This window comes from Dermacentor andersoni, chromosome 9 (assembly GCF_023375885.2).
Source record: "Dermacentor andersoni chromosome 9, qqDerAnde1_hic_scaffold, whole genome shotgun sequence".
NCBI classification, from domain to species: Eukaryota; Metazoa; Arthropoda; class Arachnida; order Ixodida; family Ixodidae; genus Dermacentor; species Dermacentor andersoni.
In genome coordinates this window covers 137,173,651-137,191,773 of record NC_092822.1, presented here as the reverse complement: position 1 = coordinate 137,191,773, position 18,123 = coordinate 137,173,651, and the positions used below count along the sequence as shown (strand labels likewise).

The following is an 18,123-nucleotide window of genomic DNA, read 5'->3' as shown; positions in this document are numbered from 1 at the left end:
GTGGTGTGGTGTTGGAAGCTGCTCGGATTTGTGTTTGTTTGTTTGTTTGTTTCATTTCTGCCGGTCTATGTTCAGAACTTAAGCAGGAGTGGGTTACAATTGTTTTTATACTTACAACAGATATACAGTAAACACATATGAAGAGATACAGCAATGAACGTCAACATGCCTGCCAACTGTATTTGTTGTAAACAAACCTAGCTGATGTCCTCTGTATTTTTCCAATATTGAAATGTTTCTTTTTGTGTATGGATCACATACAGTGGCAGAGTATTCTAGTGGGCGCCAAATAAATGTTTTGTGCGCTAGAAGCCTAATTTCTTGTGTAGACATACCCAAACACCTCCTTAACCCTTTCGCTGTCAGACGTTTCTGGCCGTGACGCACCCCCAGTGTCGGCTTGGTTTCAGGGAACGAGCATAACAGGGAATGAACAAAGCAATTTATTTTTGATTATGATTGGTATACAAATAACATAGTCAATGCAATATGCACATTTCAGTGTTCTGCAGCTGTTGTTAGTAAACATCATCATCATCATCCGCCTGACTATAATATCCGTTCAACATCCGAATCTGACGATGCCGAACCCTCTTCCTCTCATGCGACTTTGTCCGAGTCCGAATACGAGCTCGGCTCGTATTCTGAATCGGAATTCAGCCACCGCTCCCATGAGCAGACGAAGGTCCCGCGCGCCGAGCCATCCGAAAGTAACCGCGCGCAGGGAGGATGCGCTTTCAGTCGCCCGCGCAACGGAGAGAAATGGGACGTTGCGTGATCAAGAAGACAGAGGGAGATGGAAAAAGGCTAAACAAAGTTCGAAGGGCTTTACGTTTACTGCTGCAAGTCGGAAGCGAGGGTGCGGCGAGAGAGCGAAAGCAGCAATCGAGTCACCCTTTTTGGAGAGGCAACGGCACGTGCGCCTGAACTTGACGCGCCGTAGCAGGCACACAAACGGAAGAAAAATAAAAACCTTCAAACCAGCGGCGATTACAGAACAACCCTTGAACCCATAACCACACGCGCGCGACGCATGATCCAGCGAACGCGGAGCCACCGCGCCACTCAGCAAGGAGAAAATGGGGAGTGGCAGTCGCACCGTACTCTTCAGTACATGGACTAACACAGGTCAGAGCGAATATACGAACTTGTAGAAAGAGTCAACAGATGGCGTGGCCAATTCAGGAGCGCCTGCTTTGCGCTCAGGCGCGAAATTTTGAACACACGATAGAGACTGTACCGGTACGTCAGTGACACCGTGGGGGGGGAAGCGCGATGACGTACCGGTACGTCTGTGACAGCGAAAGGGTTAAGTGTCCAAGCTTTTTCATCGCCTTCTTTTGGATATAGTCAGCGTAGTCGTTCCATCTAAGGTCGTTAGAAATGACGACTCCTAAGTACTTATGCTTAGTTACCGCTGCTAAGGGTTCGTTATCAAATTTGTACGAGAAATTTATGAGGTACTTCTTGCAAATAATAGACATTGCCACGGTTTTCTTTTTTTGTTAATCTGAACGCCATGTATGCATTCGGTCCAGAGATGGATTTAGTAAAACCTGGTCTGGGTGAAGTAACTTCGTGGTATATAATGCAATCGTTGGCAAAGAGCCGTATCTTGACAGGAATGTTCTGAACAATGTCATTAATATACAATAGAAAAAAGAGAGGACGAAGGACAGATCCTTTAGAATGCCTGAAAGTACTGAAATGACATGTGAATTTATCCGTCAATGGACACAACTTGACGTCTACATGAAAGGTAGGCTTCAATCCAAACTAGTAATGTGGTGTTTTTTAGTGTCGGCTTCAGCTTCAGTAATAGTTTTCTGTAGGAAACACGGTCAAATGCCTTTTCAAAATCTAGAAATATAATGTCAATCTGGTTATGTCTGTCTAGCGCAGCTGCTATATCATGGATAGTCTCGATGAGCTGAGTTATTGTTGAATAACCATGGCAAAAACCATGCTGGAAGGAACCTATTAGGCTTTCATTTTCAAGAAAAGTAGATATATGTTTAAAAATTATGTGCTCTAAGAGCTTTGCACATGTGCATAATAAGCAAATCTGTCTATATGATCATGCATCTGAAGGCCCACTTGTTTTAGGAATTGGGGTAATTTTCATGTATTTCCAGTTGCTCGGAAGTTCCACATTAAACAGTGATTTCTTAAATAATGAATATAAATATTTTGAGCACCATTTCGCAAAGTGTGTTAGAAATCTATTAGGTATACCATCTATACCTGGCGATTTCTCTACATCTAATTTTAACAACAGCATAAGTATGCCTTCTTCTGAGATACATAAATCAATAATAGCTTCTGAAATTCTGGGGTGTAACCACCATCAACAGAAAATACAGAACTAAAATAATTATTAAGTGCTTAGGCAATTACTGCACCATCGCAAGGATACCTTTAACAGAAAGAGTAGGTGTAGATCTTTATTTTTTTTCGCCGAAATGTGTCACCAAAGCTTGTCTAGTGATGATGTCAGAAAATTTTTGAGGCGAATGCTTTCATAAGAACCTTTGGCCTTTTTAATGCTATCCTTTAGTTGTTCCTGTAGCTCCGATATCTTATCTGAACCACTGGAACACTGATGCAATCAGAGCTGTGTCATTATGTTGTTTAGTTTGTGTCGCTAGTGTGTAACCTCCTTCGTCATCCATGGGTTATGTGTATGCTGTAATTTACATTTATGTGGAGCAAAGCTTTCTACACAGTTTAATACAAGATTTCTAAAAAAAAACACCACATATATTCAGCAGAATATGCATCCGATTCATATAATGAGGTAAACAAAGAAAATGAATTATCCAAGGCATGCAATATATCAAAGTCACTATCACACGAGTACACAGGAACAATACATTCCTTTTTTACCAGTCTCGATCGGAATTTTACTTTCATATTTAAGCTTAACAGTTTATGGTCCGAGATGCCTTTGAATATACGAGTGTTCAGGTCGCGGCCAAGTATACTGTCGCTTATAAGAAAAAGATTCAAAATTGATTGACTGTCATTTTGTATTCATGTAGGTGCCTTTCTTATTAGGTGTGTTAAGCCATGTAACAAGACAATGTCTATAAGCAGTTCAGCAGAACCAGAAAGTGCTTCAGGAAGATCATCGTCCCAGTTCACTGATAAAAAGTCACCAGTTGGCAGCACCAGGTTAGAAGTGCAGTTCTTGCGCACAACAATTCATTGAGCGCTTCAAAAAATGTGCTGTCACTGTTCGGGGCATGGTAACATCCGGCAATTATCAAATAGAATTCATCAAACTGAATTTTCACAAAATTGCATTCTACGTCGGCAATATCCGGTAGTCTTGTAATGCGTCACAACTCCAATAGTACCGCTGCCGCCAAGGGAGCCCCTGTTCTTGGAATGAATACAACAACCATGCGGTACGATTTCCGAGTCACTTATGTCGCCATGCAGCACCAGGTTTCTGTAATGACTATTACACGGGGTTTATGGGCAATAACTATACTTTCCAAATTGGCTCTTTCTTTACTGTACTATACATTGAAAAGTGTTTTTGCGGCCATTGGTTCATTTCCCCCCTCGTATATGGGCGATGCTGGCGATCCACCACCTGCTTGTTTCCATGGTGTTGATTGTTCGGTACTCGTATCTTCCTTGCTCTGTCCCAATTATATAATTCAGCGCCAATCTTTTATTTTATCGTAGACCAGTTTTATCTCTGTTCCATCTTTCTTCGTGTCTATTGTGCTGTCCCAAATACACTTTCGAACTTCTCTAGTGCTTAGTGGCTATGGTGTTGGGCTGCTAAGCACGAGGTCGCAGTATCAAATCCCAGCCACGGTGCCTGCATTTTGATGGGGACAAAATGTTAGAACGCCAGTGTACTTAGATTTAGGTGCAGGTTAACCCTTTCAGGGTCGAATTATTTTGAAAAAAACTTTCCCAGGTGGTCAAATTACTTTATTGCGGACCTTGAATGTACAAGATGTATAAAGTCGGGAATAAATAGTAAAAAATAATTAGGAACAGTATCTTGGTGTCGGCATCACTCAGAACTGCAAAATGTTAAATAGCATTTCAGAGTGGGGTACTCCTTGAAACACGGGTCTCCGCACAGCGCCTTATCGCAGTCTGCACACCTAAAATGCATGTATGTTCTTCTCTTGGAGCGACGAGTTGTGTTGGCGCACATGACATCTCTGCGTGCGGCTGCCTTGGGCAAAGGTTTGAGGCACCCTCTCGCGTAAGTGCGTTGCCGCAGAGAGGGAGAATACCTCATGAGCAGCGGTGATAAACAAGCTAAGAGCAGTGCCAATCAAGATAAAAATCAACTTCCGCCGCCCCTGCGATAGCGTGCCGACAAAGAGAAAAATCACGTTTCGCGTGCCTCCGTTGCGATCACGCGGAGGAACCGAAACCGCAAAAGCACGTTGCCGCTGAGAGCAAGAATACCTCGCTAGCGGCGGTTATAAACAAGCTAAGAGCAGCGTCAATCAAGATAGAAATCAACTTCCACCGCCTCCGCAAGAGAGTGCCAACAAAGAGAAAAATGACGTTTCCCGCGCCTCCGTTGCTATCACGCGGCGAAACCGAAACCGCAAAAGGGGTGTAGACTTTTTTCCCGTCTGCGTTTTCCCGTTGAGTCTGCGCGACGCGCTGAAGCTAGAAATCAGTTCTGTTTATCTCCCCAAGAAGACAGCACAAATTTCAAACGCTTGTATGTCCTAAGAGGTGGCAGCACCTCCCAGTGAGCACACATCGTCATTATGGCGCGAAATTTCAAACGGAGGGTCGAAACCGTACCCGTACGGCAAAGACCTTGCAGGACAGAAAACCGCCATCGTACATGTACGGCAAAAACCTTCAAAGGGTTAAAGAACCCCAGAGTCCCACACTGTGGTGTGACTCGTAATCAGATGTAAAACACCACAATTAAAGTAACTTCTCTAGTGAGGGCCGAGAAATCTTCCAAGACCGAAACAATCTTTCCCTTTAATTTGTAGCAGTTTCCCAAGACAGCAGCTTTCGTATGATGGTCAAACAGCTTTAAAATTACAGGACATCATTCATTAGTATTGTCATCATCACCACCCTATTCTATGTCCATGGCACAACGAAGGCCTCTCCTTTAGATCTCCAAATACCCCGGTCCTGCACCAACTGATTCTAACTCCTGCCTGCGAATTTCCTAATTTCATCACCTCACCTAATTTTCTGCAGTGCTCTCTTGGCACCAATTCTGCAACTATAATAGTCCACCTGTCCTACGCATTACATGGCCTACCACGCTCCATTTTGCTTTTCATTTGTTAGCATGCCATTGGCCAATTCTATGAATACACTTTACGGAGAATACCTTCACTCCTAGTGTATCTCAAAATAAGCCGTCCGCCACTGTCTGTGCCAGTAATTCTGCCGTTTCTCCAGCAGGCTCCGAAACACCGAACACAAGAATGTTCCGCCTGCTCCCATCCTCAAGCTCATTCAATTTCTTGTCTCTTGTTGAGACGAGAGGAATGATTCAACCTTCGGCTTAGCCGGCAACAAACGAAATGCGCCGGCGCTGTTTATTGACATGATATATATACACGAATGCCTGGAACCACTTCAGTGGCGCCCTCTGTTAGATGGGTAAGCAGCGTTAGTATTAGTGGTGTTAATGGTGCCACCGTGGATTGAATGTAACAAAACACAACACAACTGTTTCACAGTTTGTTGCAATTTCACAATCTTGGTCCCAAGGTCTTTAAAAAATTTCCATTGATTCTCCAACATTCTTAAGCCTATTCTTTGGCTTCAATGAGTAAAGGCAAGGCGCAAAAGACAAGAACTGAAGAAGGAGACAAACGACAGGACCGGCGCCACTCACAACTAAGTTTATTTTCGCAACGAGCCTGCCTTGTGCGGGTAAATCAAGCCGAATCACACACGAAACGTTAGAAGTACAATACAGCAATAGATCGACCACTCGGGAATCATATCTGGCACAAAAGATCAAACGAGCAAACAAGAACCACACGGGGAGCAACACGGGAAGCAATTCATCGAGCACACTCTTTACCAAACCAACGGTGAGAAAAAAAAGGAGACATAGAAAATACCATCTACGCTTCACTATCAACTATCCAAAACGTAACACCATTCAAACGCATAAGGCCCAGTCAGTGATAAAACCCACACGACTATGGGAATGATGACCAACGAATAACACGGAAAAACATGAAGAAAAGGGTGTCTAAATACAGTATCTGCGTGAAAACTAAAATCTCTAATAATCACTCACCTAACAAAACTGATAAAATGTGTGACCGTGTGAAAAATGAACCATGTGACAAGCAATGAGGTAATATATAAAGTTGTCAAGTATGTTCTTTATTTTGGGAAATCCTCGGCACACTGCTCCAGCTTGCTCCACCGCATGCCGACCGTGCGCACACTCGCCTCCTCCCCGCTGCACACACCGTTGCCTACCGTCCCGTGCCTGCGACTGGCGTCAGCCCGGTACCCTCACAAAGTAGTAAACTAGCGCAAATTGTGATGCAAATTCACCCTGCGAACTGAGCTCATCGCAGCAGGCTAAGATGTGGAACTACAGTAGTTATATTCCAGATCTCGCTGTGCACGTAAACATTGTTGCGTATTTAATCATGTAAATAGGTGAAGAGCCCAGAAATTGTAGACAAAAAAAAGGATGACATCTTTCTTTTTTTTTTGTTCCTTGAGCTGCTTCCCCGATCGCACATGTGTCGGTTCCCGTTCTGTGTGTTGCGATTCCTGTTATCTCTTCAATGCTTCACTACTCTTGATGTCTCAGAAAGTAACCCAATCTTTAGTCATGTCGTATTTCGCACAGTTTAGCGTGACATCAGCGAGAGCGCACGGCTGCTGCCCTTTTTTTTTACGTCTTAGGTGATCGCCGTGAGACCAAAAGCAGTCACAGTGTGTCGCACAGGTTCTCGCTTTCACTGCATACCACGTTACATCAGCTCGGTGACACCAGCACTTACAGTTGGTGCAGAAAGCGCCAGCGATCATGCGCTTCAAGTATCGCGTTTCAGTTCCTGAGCACTGTATGTACTGTTGCCTACAGACCGCTCATATCCAGTCTTTCTGCTCTTCTATCTGGTGAGGTGGCGATGAAAAACGATTGTAGTAAATGGCCTAACCAGCTCAAGCCATGTTTCTGTAACTGTTTGCGCACCCAATAATGCAACATGTTTGGTCAGATTTGGTTTCACATGGTATTTCAGCAACGCCAAACAGAAAAGCAACGAAACATATTAAGGGAAGACGTAGCAATGAAAACCCTTTTTGTTTATGGGAATAAAATGATGAAATTTGGCATGCAGGCGTGATTTGTTATGCTATCATAAGTGAAATCAGTTTTGTGCTATCTATTATAGTTTTCGAATAACGGCACTTGACAGCCTCTAATGGTCATCCCCAAATTAATTAATTACACATGAGTTCGCCAAGGTTTCCACATTGGCATGTTCACAAAGGCCCATTCTGTGCAATAAGGCTATTGGTTTATTTTTCAATGCCGAAATGAGCGTACATTTTGTTGAAAACTTTCTTATGCATATTGTCTTACTAATTACTTTTGGAAAAGAACTCATTATAAATTTTTAATGAAGTGCAGATAAAAATAAATAGCTTTATTGCACTCATCAATGTTTCAGGATCTACAACCTTTGTCTACACAGTTCCAAGACTGAGTCCATTAAGAAAAAATGCATTTAACATGAAATTATTTGTGCAGCACTCCTTCGAAATAGCCTCCCTTGCAGTCTGTACACAGCTACCAACGCTTGAGGTCTTGAGAACAGTTGGAAAACGCTTTTTTTGGGCAGAGCTGTCAGCTCCTTTGTTGTGGTGTCTTGAATGGCCTCCACGCTCCCCGTCCAGTAACCTTTTAGGGCTCTCTTCACGCGAGGAAACAGGAAAAAATCGCATGGGGAGAGGTCAGGCGAGTATGGCGAATGGGGAAGTACAGTAATGCTGTGCTTGGCGAGAAATTTTGTCACGCTGAGAGCAGTGTGCGGCCTTGCGTTATCGTGGAGAAGGCTCCATTTTCCAAATGCCCATAAGTCAGGGTGACGGCGTCGCAGTGCATCATGCAAGTGTTGGAGCACGCGGATATAAAACTGCTGATTCACCGTCTGCCCTTGTGGGACAAACTCATGGTGTATGACACCGCTGGCATCGAAAAAAACTGGCAGCATCGTCTTTGTTTTGGTCTTCTGTCGCCACACCTTTCTCGATTCTGGAGAGCTTGCGGACCGCCATTCGGCGCTCTGCCTCTTTGTTTGAGGATCGTATTGAAAACGCCATGTTTCATCTTCAGCAATGATGCTGTCGACGAATGCAGCATCCTTCTCTGCACTCACTGATGCCCGCGTGTCCTTCTGGTCCTGTGTGAGGGAGTGCGGCACAAGTCTGGCATTCAGCTTTCGTTTCCCCAAGTTCTCATGCAAAATTTAGTGGCATGTTGTCTTACTAATGTCAAGAGCATCCGATAGCATGTGGACTGTAATGGTGCGGTCTTGCTGTACAATCTCCCTGATCCGAGCCACGTTGTTTTCAGTCCGTCAGGTTGCAGGGCGCCTCTACCTTTTGTCGTCTTCCACCGACGTTCTCCCCGAAACGAACTTCTCGTGCCACTCGAAAACTCGCACCCCCAATAATGTCTCGTTGCTGTAAGCGTCACGAAGGAGCTCATTCGTCTGTGTGGCTGTCTTGCCAAGCCTCACACAGAATTTTATGTTTACACGCTGTTCGAGGTGGATGTCCATCTCTCCACATTCACTCACAGTAGAATATGCAGACGACTAGTGACAACGTATTTTTCTACATGTAGTTTCATCTAGCGGCTGCCACAGCAATTAACATAAATAGCTCAGGTTAGCCCGAAAAGATGGCGCTACACATATGCATCAACATTTGTTTTTGGGGAATCATTTCTAGAGAAGAAAATAAATCAGTCTCGAAACTTTATGGACAAAGGTTGTAAGTGCAAAAGACAGAATGATTCTGTGTTCATTCGTTGTGAAATGGTACTGGGGATGACTGAAAGCAACTGCATAAAAAATGAAAGCTGGGAAAACGGAGCTCACAGTTTCATTTGCTGTAAACATTTAAACCTTTACTTTGAGCACCTAAAACCTGCCTGGGATGTAGTCCTTTGCCTGTGAGGGCACATTTTCTTAACATTTTGATGTAGTTTTTCGCTTCTTTGCGGTAGTTTCGTGCACCTTAGTTGCCTTTTTGATGCATCATACAGAGGTAGATGACAGCGCAGTCAAAACGTCCGCTATTATTCTCCTCTCGTTGTGCAACCTCTTCATTAGGGAGAGTTGGAGCTAAAATTCGCAGCTGAACATGTTACGCGAAAACTTCTGCTCTCGCCGATGTCACGTTGCCGTCTCGACCACACGCGGACTCACCGTCACCCACGGTCACATTGTCACGATAGCCCACGGTTGCATCATCAGCGCCGCACGCAGACGCGCTTTTTCAGTCACTCACGAGCGCCGATCGGGCGTCGTCAACAAGGTCAGCGGCATCCGCTTCTACGAGTAGTTTTCTGCCTCTATTCCATGCCTTTCGTGGTCTTCCGTACGCGTGGGCCGTTCAGAACTTGCTTCCTTTGGGGCTCATCACAGAAACACGTCTGTTAAGCTGTCACGATCATCAATCACATTGATTGGAACGCACAGCTCGCTGCTGTGCTGTTGCGCGCGAGAGAGGTTCGTCAGCAATAGAAATCCACAACAGCCTTTAGGAGTGCACCCTGTGCACCATGTGACTACTGCGCCCAATCGCAACGCCGCATTTTCCTTTTTTTCGCTCGAATTTGCTGGTTTATTTTTCAGTGGAGAAACACATCCCTGCGGCTATCTTGAGCTTCGATCTCTCCTCTTTACGATACCAGGATAGTGGTACTGCGTCAACGGGAGAGCGGAGGGATCTGCGGTGCGACGGCGCCTTCGAAGGCCGGATCTTTTTGTAATTTTTGATGACAGCACTCTAGGAAAGGGCTATTTTCTTTATTTCTACCACATATTTTGTTGTAATATTTCACCTAGAGGTAAACAAAAGTTTGTGGATAGAGAAAAAAAAATGGAAAATTTTGGTAATTTGACTACTTCAATCCCCCTTAAGTCAGCGTAACTGGTGGCAGCACCTACTTCACCCGGCCCTTTTGTTGTGTTCGTTCAGTCAGATGGCGCTGCATCACGCCATTGTAATGTGTGCCTAAGGCCAGCAGGAACTGGAATAATTATTTTAGGATCTACTAACTCCTTAATGCCACAATTATTATAGGCACATCAGAAAAAATTGTTGCAGGAGATATTAACTTCATTTACTCCTTGTAATCAAATGTCACCAAAAATGTTGTGTGAAGGTGAAATTTTGTATTATCTTTGGGAAAAAATGTTTTACATATATCAGAAAAAAAAATAAATTAGTTGGCGGCAGTTCCCAGCTTAACTTGTGTAAAATTGAGTAGAATATCTTGCCGGCCAAGTGGGTTCGTATAAAATTGTGTATTTTAAGCTAATGGCCTTACAACAACGAATGGGGGACCAGTGGCCGGTGCAGTTGCTGAAAGCGTTTGACATTTTTGTTCAGACAGCGGCGCACATTACCTTTGCACACCTAGAACTCTGTTGAGCCTTTGCATGCTAGTTGCTTGCATGGCTGACGTCTGCTCCCGAATCCTCCATAAGAGGAGCATCCCACCGTATGTGGACCCCAAACCCCTGTCAAAGGGGTTTGGGGGTTTTTGGTTTGGGCACATTCTAGGGCAACATGTCGCTATAGCTAACGAGTGCCACAAATGCTGAATGTCATGGCATGCCATAAGCAAAGTGCTAATGCAAAAATTAACTGCATCCTGAAGCTCATACATACCCGTTATAATCATTGGAACCTAAACAATCCGAAGAATACTTTACAAGCATGAGCTCACTTTGTTTTCAAGAAACCTGTAGAAAATAGTTGACGTCTCACATGGCAACACTTGGTCGATCACGACTCCAAACAAGGCTTTGCCAATTTTCTGCTTCCAGATGGCGTCACATGTCAGTACTGGAAAACATGGCATGGTGACGGGCACTCGTGCCAGAACACGTAATGCCAGGGCTGCACTTATTCGGCATGTCGTGAATATGCGACAACTGACATTCAAGAGTCAAGTGCAGAATATAGTAAAGCGAGCTTGAATGAGCTGGCAGCACAGCTCTAATAAAAATAGAAATACCTTGATTTAACAAATCACGTGGGACCACCGAAAAGTGTTCGCTATTCTGAAAGGTCATTATAGTGATAGCCCCAAAATGAACTATTCCGCCCATTGTTCATAAGTTGTCACCGTTTGAGCTATTCACGAAAATGTCGCTGTTGGCTCTCGCTCTGCGCTGTTGCTATTTGGAATTCCATAGATTCCACGCACCACCGAAGCACTGGGTAGTAAGAGCGGTGCATAGCAGACAAAGCAAAAAGTCAAGTAGAACTTGTTGCTGGGGCAAGTTGGTTGAGATCTAACATTGTTGCGCTAGCAGCAAAATAAAGACTTAGGAGGGCAAGTAAGAAATGATAAGTCGAGCACTGAACTTCAACTGATTTTATTCTTACAGCAGAGCAGGGAGAATCAACAAATGCGCATGCACCACAAATGCGCAAGACACCACTGATGCAAGCATGCCCATTTGTTGATTCTTCCTGCTCTCCTGTAAGAATAAGGTCAGTTGAAGTTCAGCGCTCGACCTATTGTTTCTTACTTGCTCTCCTTAGTCTTTATTTTCCTGTTAGCGCAACAATGTATTCATTACTGGCAAAAAGGAAGCTCCGTCTCATCTCAAAAGCCCAATGTTTCTTGTTGTTTGCTTGTGTCTCATATTCCTTGCCATGGACACTGCAACTGTCTCACTCGAAGCGGACCCCTGAACTATTCCAAAGCGCAAGCGCGCGTAAACGACAATGTACGGAAAGTGCAAAGTGCGACCGTGTGGCATCCCGACAAGTATGGAGGTTTCATTTCTCCACACGTGTAGCTAGTACGACCCCAGAAAGAAGCACGAAAGGTAAGAGGCATGCACACAAAGGGCAAAAGAAGGAAGAGATGTGCCTTCGTTGTTGGGCAACTCTCACCTGAGTGGAGCATGCACTCGCAAAACCTGATGCATCATCGCCTGCGCAGCAATAGAGACTGTTCTCTCCCGCGTTTTTTAATGAGCACCGTCTTACGTTTTTCGAACCAGTGCGGCATGGCGTCCGCTTTCTGTGCCTTTCCGTCTGCTAGCCTACTGTTTCAGCTGCCATGAAGGATACGCCGAAATCTAAGAATCCCCAGATTTCAGAATATTAGTTTGTAGTACTGAGGCACTGTTAACCTGACAAGGAAACTGAATAATGATTGTCATTCTGAAATGTTCGGTATTCTGAAGTTCGTAGTACTGAAATATTTTTGCATGGAAATCATGAGAAGTCGGCAAGGGATTTCTGAAAAGTTTGCTAATATGAAAAGTACGCTAATGTGGTGTTCATGGTAATGAGGTTTCACCCTATATTGTACGATTAATGTTTTTGAAGTGCAATGCATATTGTCACGTAGTAGTGACGGTAAAGGAAGCAGCAAGACTTGGAATGATGAGACTTATTGGTCGAGCTTGTGCCCTCTAAACAGGCTACAATTAAAGAACGGTGACAGCAGCATGCACAGTCCGCGATTGTCGAAAATCTGATCAGCTGGTCAAGCACCTCAGCTTTTATGCATGAGCCAGCGAAGATACCAGAGTAATCACTGGTGCCCGGTTGGCTTCCAGAAAGTTCTGCACAATTCGCGAAGCACTTGCAATCAGATTACACAAGGTTAGGTGACAACAGACAGTGGATAAAACCATGGATAACATTCCAGAAACTTCGCATACATGCAGGCATGTCCTGCACGTAGTGATAACATTTGTTAGGCGATGAAAAGCGCTCACCCAAGAAGAAATAGTCCACGGGTCACTATAGATTAAAAAAATATGTTTTGTATTCGTGTCCTAATATTGCTTCACATATTATGTTTGGGCTTTTATGGTATTTCTTTACTTTGACTATTAAAATTGAGCGTGCATTACATTAAGGAGCATGTTAGGACCAGTTAGATGTAAGTACAGTAAACCTTTGTTATAACCAAGTGAATAGGACGGTGAAAAAGTTTGATATAAGTTGTAATTAGGTAAACGAGCCTACCCCATAAAAGCTAAGAAAGTAAAGCTGAAATAGCACAGCAGCTATGCAGAATTCTAATATGGGTGTCGCACGGCACATTTTTTATTGCTATCGAGCCATATTGGGACTGAGTTTTTTTATTTATGTCGTCTTTAGGTGGCGTTGCGTTACGGAAGCATCACAGGTTTTCCTCTTTCCTCAGTATCGGCAAAGGAAGCATGTCCTCGGTGGTCGCACGTGTAGCGAGCAGCACGCTGACAACACTGTGCTGCTCACATTGTGTGCCTCCGGACGAGGATCCTCCCAATATGCAGTGCACTTTGGAAACAATTCCTTAACATGAATGCAGCCTTGTATAGGTTGTAAATGTCTTTCTCTTTGTATTGCTGAAGTAGTGAGCTCAATCAATGCTCGCTCCATCCCTCCTCATTATCACGGTCCACGGCTGTCTTTTCGCCAACGAACGATTTTGAGCTGCAATTTTCAACTACAGACCACAAAAGCACATGCCAAGGCCCACGTACTACAGCAGTCCACAAACCATGTGTTCCCAAAGCCTGTGCCAGCCAAGGCATGTGTGCACACAAGCTCTGTGGACGTAGTGTGCCTTGGTTTGGGCGACCCTGGGCACGCTGGGCAAGGCAGCAGCAAGTAGTGTCTGCTGGTTCCGTTGCGCACTACTTCGATAGCGCTGCTGACAACGCTGAGGCGCAGCATGGAGGCTGCGCCACAGAGAGGTCACTCGCTTCTTAAGGTAATGCACACGCTCAGCATGGAGGCAGTGCAATGGCACAGCTGGTGACAGATGCTTACTCGCCTGTCACAAGTGGGTGTACCGTACACGACCCTTTACAGTCCGCTCCAAGTGGATCAGCTTATCGGCATGCTTCGAGTAATCTGGGTTCAAATGCATGTCTTGTGGCCAGGTCTGGGAGAAATTTGGAACAATGCAATAATTAAAGTAATGCAGCTTCGTTATAACGAGTGCTTGCTGTACTTGAATCTTCTCATTTGTTGTATAATTGGCATCTGCTAGGGGATTGTACTGATTTTCAGCATATTCTGAGTGAATAGCCCAATAAAACCCCGAACATAGGTTCTTCCAACTAAGTTATTTGGGAAATAAATGAAATAATATTTAAATAATTAATACAAAGTTTGAGCTGTGCGACTAGCATAGTGATGATCAACACTGTTGCAAAGTGCAGAACTGCAAGCAGTAAGAAATTGCAAGAAAGAACGATGATAAATAAAACACCTACAGAATGTGGTTAACCACATGAAGCATCCCTTTAAAAAGCAAGTATTGCATCAAAAACCAATGGCCAGAAAAGAAATAACTCGTAACCTAAAAGCAACAAGCTCATTGTAAATCCCAAAACTAGAAAATAAAATGTAATAGCTGCATCTAAAGACACTATCCTTTGAGAAAGGCAATTTCATTGACAGTTAAATTGCCTTTCTGAAAGAATAGTGTCTTTAGATGCAGTTATTACGAAAAGAGAAGGCATGCATTAGGCATTTTGATAAGTCTTTCGTGTCTCCATGTCTGTCAGCTGTTATGCTGGCATCTCACACTGTTGATCTGGTTGTGGTCAGCATCAGTGGCTGCCATATGTGATGTGGTCAGTAGTTGTTCTGCACTCATTCTGTGGCCCTTGGCAACGGCACTGTCAGAATCCAAGTGCTACCAGAGTCGGAAAAAATGGAAAGATGTACAGTATTTGGTGGTGGCGGGCCTGGCTGCATGTTGCTGGGTGATGAAAAGGATGACAGATTTGCCTCGTAATAGATGCATCATGCCACCCTAAATATAAAAGTTCCCCTTAACGAGCATCAACAATGTTCAGTAGAAGTTGTACTGCTTTAGTGGGATCTTGCACACTAAAGAAGTGCCACAAACTGTTTTCAGTTAAGCATATTCTGATTATATGTCAAAATGGGAGTCGCACTCAAGATATGCTGATTTACCAACTACCATTTCGTTGGTCTGTGAAGTTACTCGTGTCCCACGCGACTGTTTCCAAGTTTTGTTGAGAGGAGTGCAGCTTTTGCGCAAACTCGTGTGGCCAGCTGTTGTGTAGCAGCTGCCTGAACGTCATTGATGTGTGTGCCGATGCAGCAAGCGACGAAGGAGCACGCTGTCTCGGCGCCGCACGCGCAGCAACAGTGGTGGGCCCGACCTGCTGCTGGCGGCTGCTGCCACGGTGGGTGCCCTGGAGTGCCCCGAAGGGGTGTCCTTCCCACCCCCGGCCTCCTCCTCGCCCGAGGAGGAAGAGGAGGAGCCACCGCCACCACCACCAGAGCTGTCCCCCCCGCCGGGCTCTCCTCCTCCGTGCCAGCCACCCCTGCCCAAGTCCAAGAGGGTGTGTACCCGTAGGTCAGACTGAATGCCTGGCCCAGTGCCTCTGAGCATTCGCTGCAACACGTGCAGCAGTTGCTGAAACTGGTTGTGACCGCAGCCCCTAAAATGCAACTGCTGGAAAAATTAGTAGTTGTAAAGATGTCACTCTAGGTAAAAATTCGGCAGAGCCCGTCTGACAACTGTGGATGGTAATGCGGTTAGGATCGAATCAGTGTAGTGACATTATGTATTGGCACCGTCAAGAAACGAGTCGTGGATGAGGCATTTGTACTGCAGCAGGACTCCCCTTTCGTGCTTCCCTCGGAACACTCGGTGCCATTTGGTGCCTGGAAATATAAATAGCATGAAATACAAATAAGGAAAATATGCAACCTCGGTAATTTTGTTGATCTGCCAGGGTAGGGAGCAGGAAGCTGGTGAACTGACATTGTTCATCTGATCCTGCTTTTGGAGCGAACAAAACAGTTCTTTCTGCTGTTTAGGTACAGAAAAGGTTGCACTTAGCACACTTGAATCCGTATATGCTCGAACGGTGTCATAACAAGATGGAATATAACATGAGATATATAATATGTATGCCGCGAGGTTCGGCACTCGTTTGAAACTTTTGCGTCATATGCAATATCATGCCCATTGGGCATGATATTGCTGTTTGTGACAGTAATGGATGTAATGAAGTAACCGCGTAATTGCAGCTTGCCCCTTCAACTTCATTGTGGCAAGGTTTGAGCGTGCACCCTTGTGGCAGAGCGCCCTCTCACCCCAGCGACGACTGGCCTCACATTCTCATGCCTCGAGTCGACTGTTGGCATAGCATGCTTTCGTGCCGAAACGTGGGTCGTCTGGAGTTGGCGTAGAGGTGGTCGTTCAAAAGGACAGGGGCTGACAACTTGGTCTTGAGTGCATTTCCCACAGATACCGGGAAAGGTTTCAATGGCCTTGCTTTCCCCCCAGTGCTTCACAGCCCACTTCTAAATAAGCCAACCATTTGTGATGCAGACAGCGCATCCAAGCAGAGGAAGATGCCATCTGTGAGATTTGGCTGGGGTCTTTTACAGGTGGACAAGCATATCAGAAAGGTCTATTCCACCTATGTGCTGTTTGTAGGCCTTCACTACTGCAGGACATTTCACAGGCACTCTTGATTTTTTGTGCGCTGCTGTACCTTTGCACTGTGTTGACTAGCTCTACGCCATGGGCATTGCTCCAAAGTGTTTCGCACTTGCTATCATGCCACAGCTATTGCTATGTCTCTGGAGGGGTACAAGGCTATTGAGCTTCCTCTGGAAGTGCTTTGTCATTCTTTAGGCTGCTGTTGGCACTGCCTGTTCTGTTTGCACATACTGTACTGAGGCAGTGGATTCCAAGCTTATCCTTTGTGATGTCTAACAGGTCATAGTTGGTGAAGTTGTCACAAAACACAACTGTGGTCTGGGGTTCCTTGGTGGTGCTGGATAGTGCCATCGCGACTTTCTCACCAAGAAGTAGTCCTTCGTCAGTCATACTCGGAAGCACATCGTAAAAAGTGTTTGAACCCTGGTAGAGAATGAGGTCGTAAATTATTCCATTTGAGCTGGATCAATAGAATAACTTGAATCCCCATTTGGCAAGCTCATTGGCGACATCCTGGAGCATGCTTCTGCCGCGTGTGCCCTTGTAGGCTATCGTGACTTCATTAGTGCTTTGCTTACTTTCTGTCGGAATTTGCTGGAATTGCTCTCTGATATATCGAAAAAGTGACCTCGCCTTGATGAAGTGGTCACCATCATCTACGGGGGCGAGGTTATCAGCAAAGTGGATGTATTGTCGCAGAGCCTGGAACCTTTTCAAAGGCATAACAGCGGCTACTGGAGGCAATCGTGTGTCTAGTGGCCTCAAGTGATGGGAACGTATTAGCACAAGAATGCCCAGGAATCGTCGGAAGGTGTATCCAGGCTCTGTCCTTGCTGCTGAGAGCTCTACATATTTGTTTGAAAGCTCACGTGCTCAACAAGCTCATCTGTGAACGACTGAAATTAAGCGTACGGGGAAAGCACCACTTCTGGAGGATCTACATTCACTTATTCAGAAACTTTTATGTTCAGTATATCTTTTTCTCCCACCCTCTTTGCTTCTTCTGATGCCTGTTTCCTTTCAAAACCTCCGTGTCATCTGGCTCATCAAGCACCGGAACTAGGACTCAGTTGCGTTTCTTTTCTTTTTTTTTTTTTAAGGAACGCCGGCATACAGCATTGAAGAGTGCCTTCAGTGCCCACTACTGAAACCCAGAGCATAACTCAGAACAGCTGACATTCTAGTTCTCTCATGAGCACTATTTGGCCCTGAATTGCTGAGCATGTCACAGAGATTGTCGTTACTGGTTTCGAGTCGCTGGGGGTAGTGGAACCAGTGCAATGCTCTTGGTTGACCGATCTGCTTTGTGGGATAGCGCTGTGTTCATTCCTAAGAGAAAATGAAAATTCCCTACATTGCTTCAAAATGCACTCAGCGAGCTCTATGTCGTACAGGTTGAACACTGCATAAATACGATACATCAGAATTCA

At 44.9% G+C, this 18,123-nt stretch overlaps 1 protein-coding gene across 5 annotated transcripts in view; it reads left to right on the top strand.

The window, feature by feature from the left end:
- Positions 1-18,123, top strand: part of LOC126529757 (inactive histone-lysine N-methyltransferase 2E-like) — a 392,924-nt gene that overhangs the window by 265,635 nt on the left and 109,166 nt on the right. For all 5 annotated transcript variants that reach the window (XR_008612213.2, XM_055070020.2, XM_055070021.1 and 2 more), the window contains one exon: positions 15,338-15,581. Coding sequence is in view for 4 of the 5 variants with exons in the window: in XM_055070020.2 (XP_054925995.1) it covers positions 15,338-15,581 (244 nt within the window). In the remaining variant the exon portion in view is untranslated. The remainder of the gene's footprint in view (positions 1-15,337; positions 15,582-18,123) is intronic.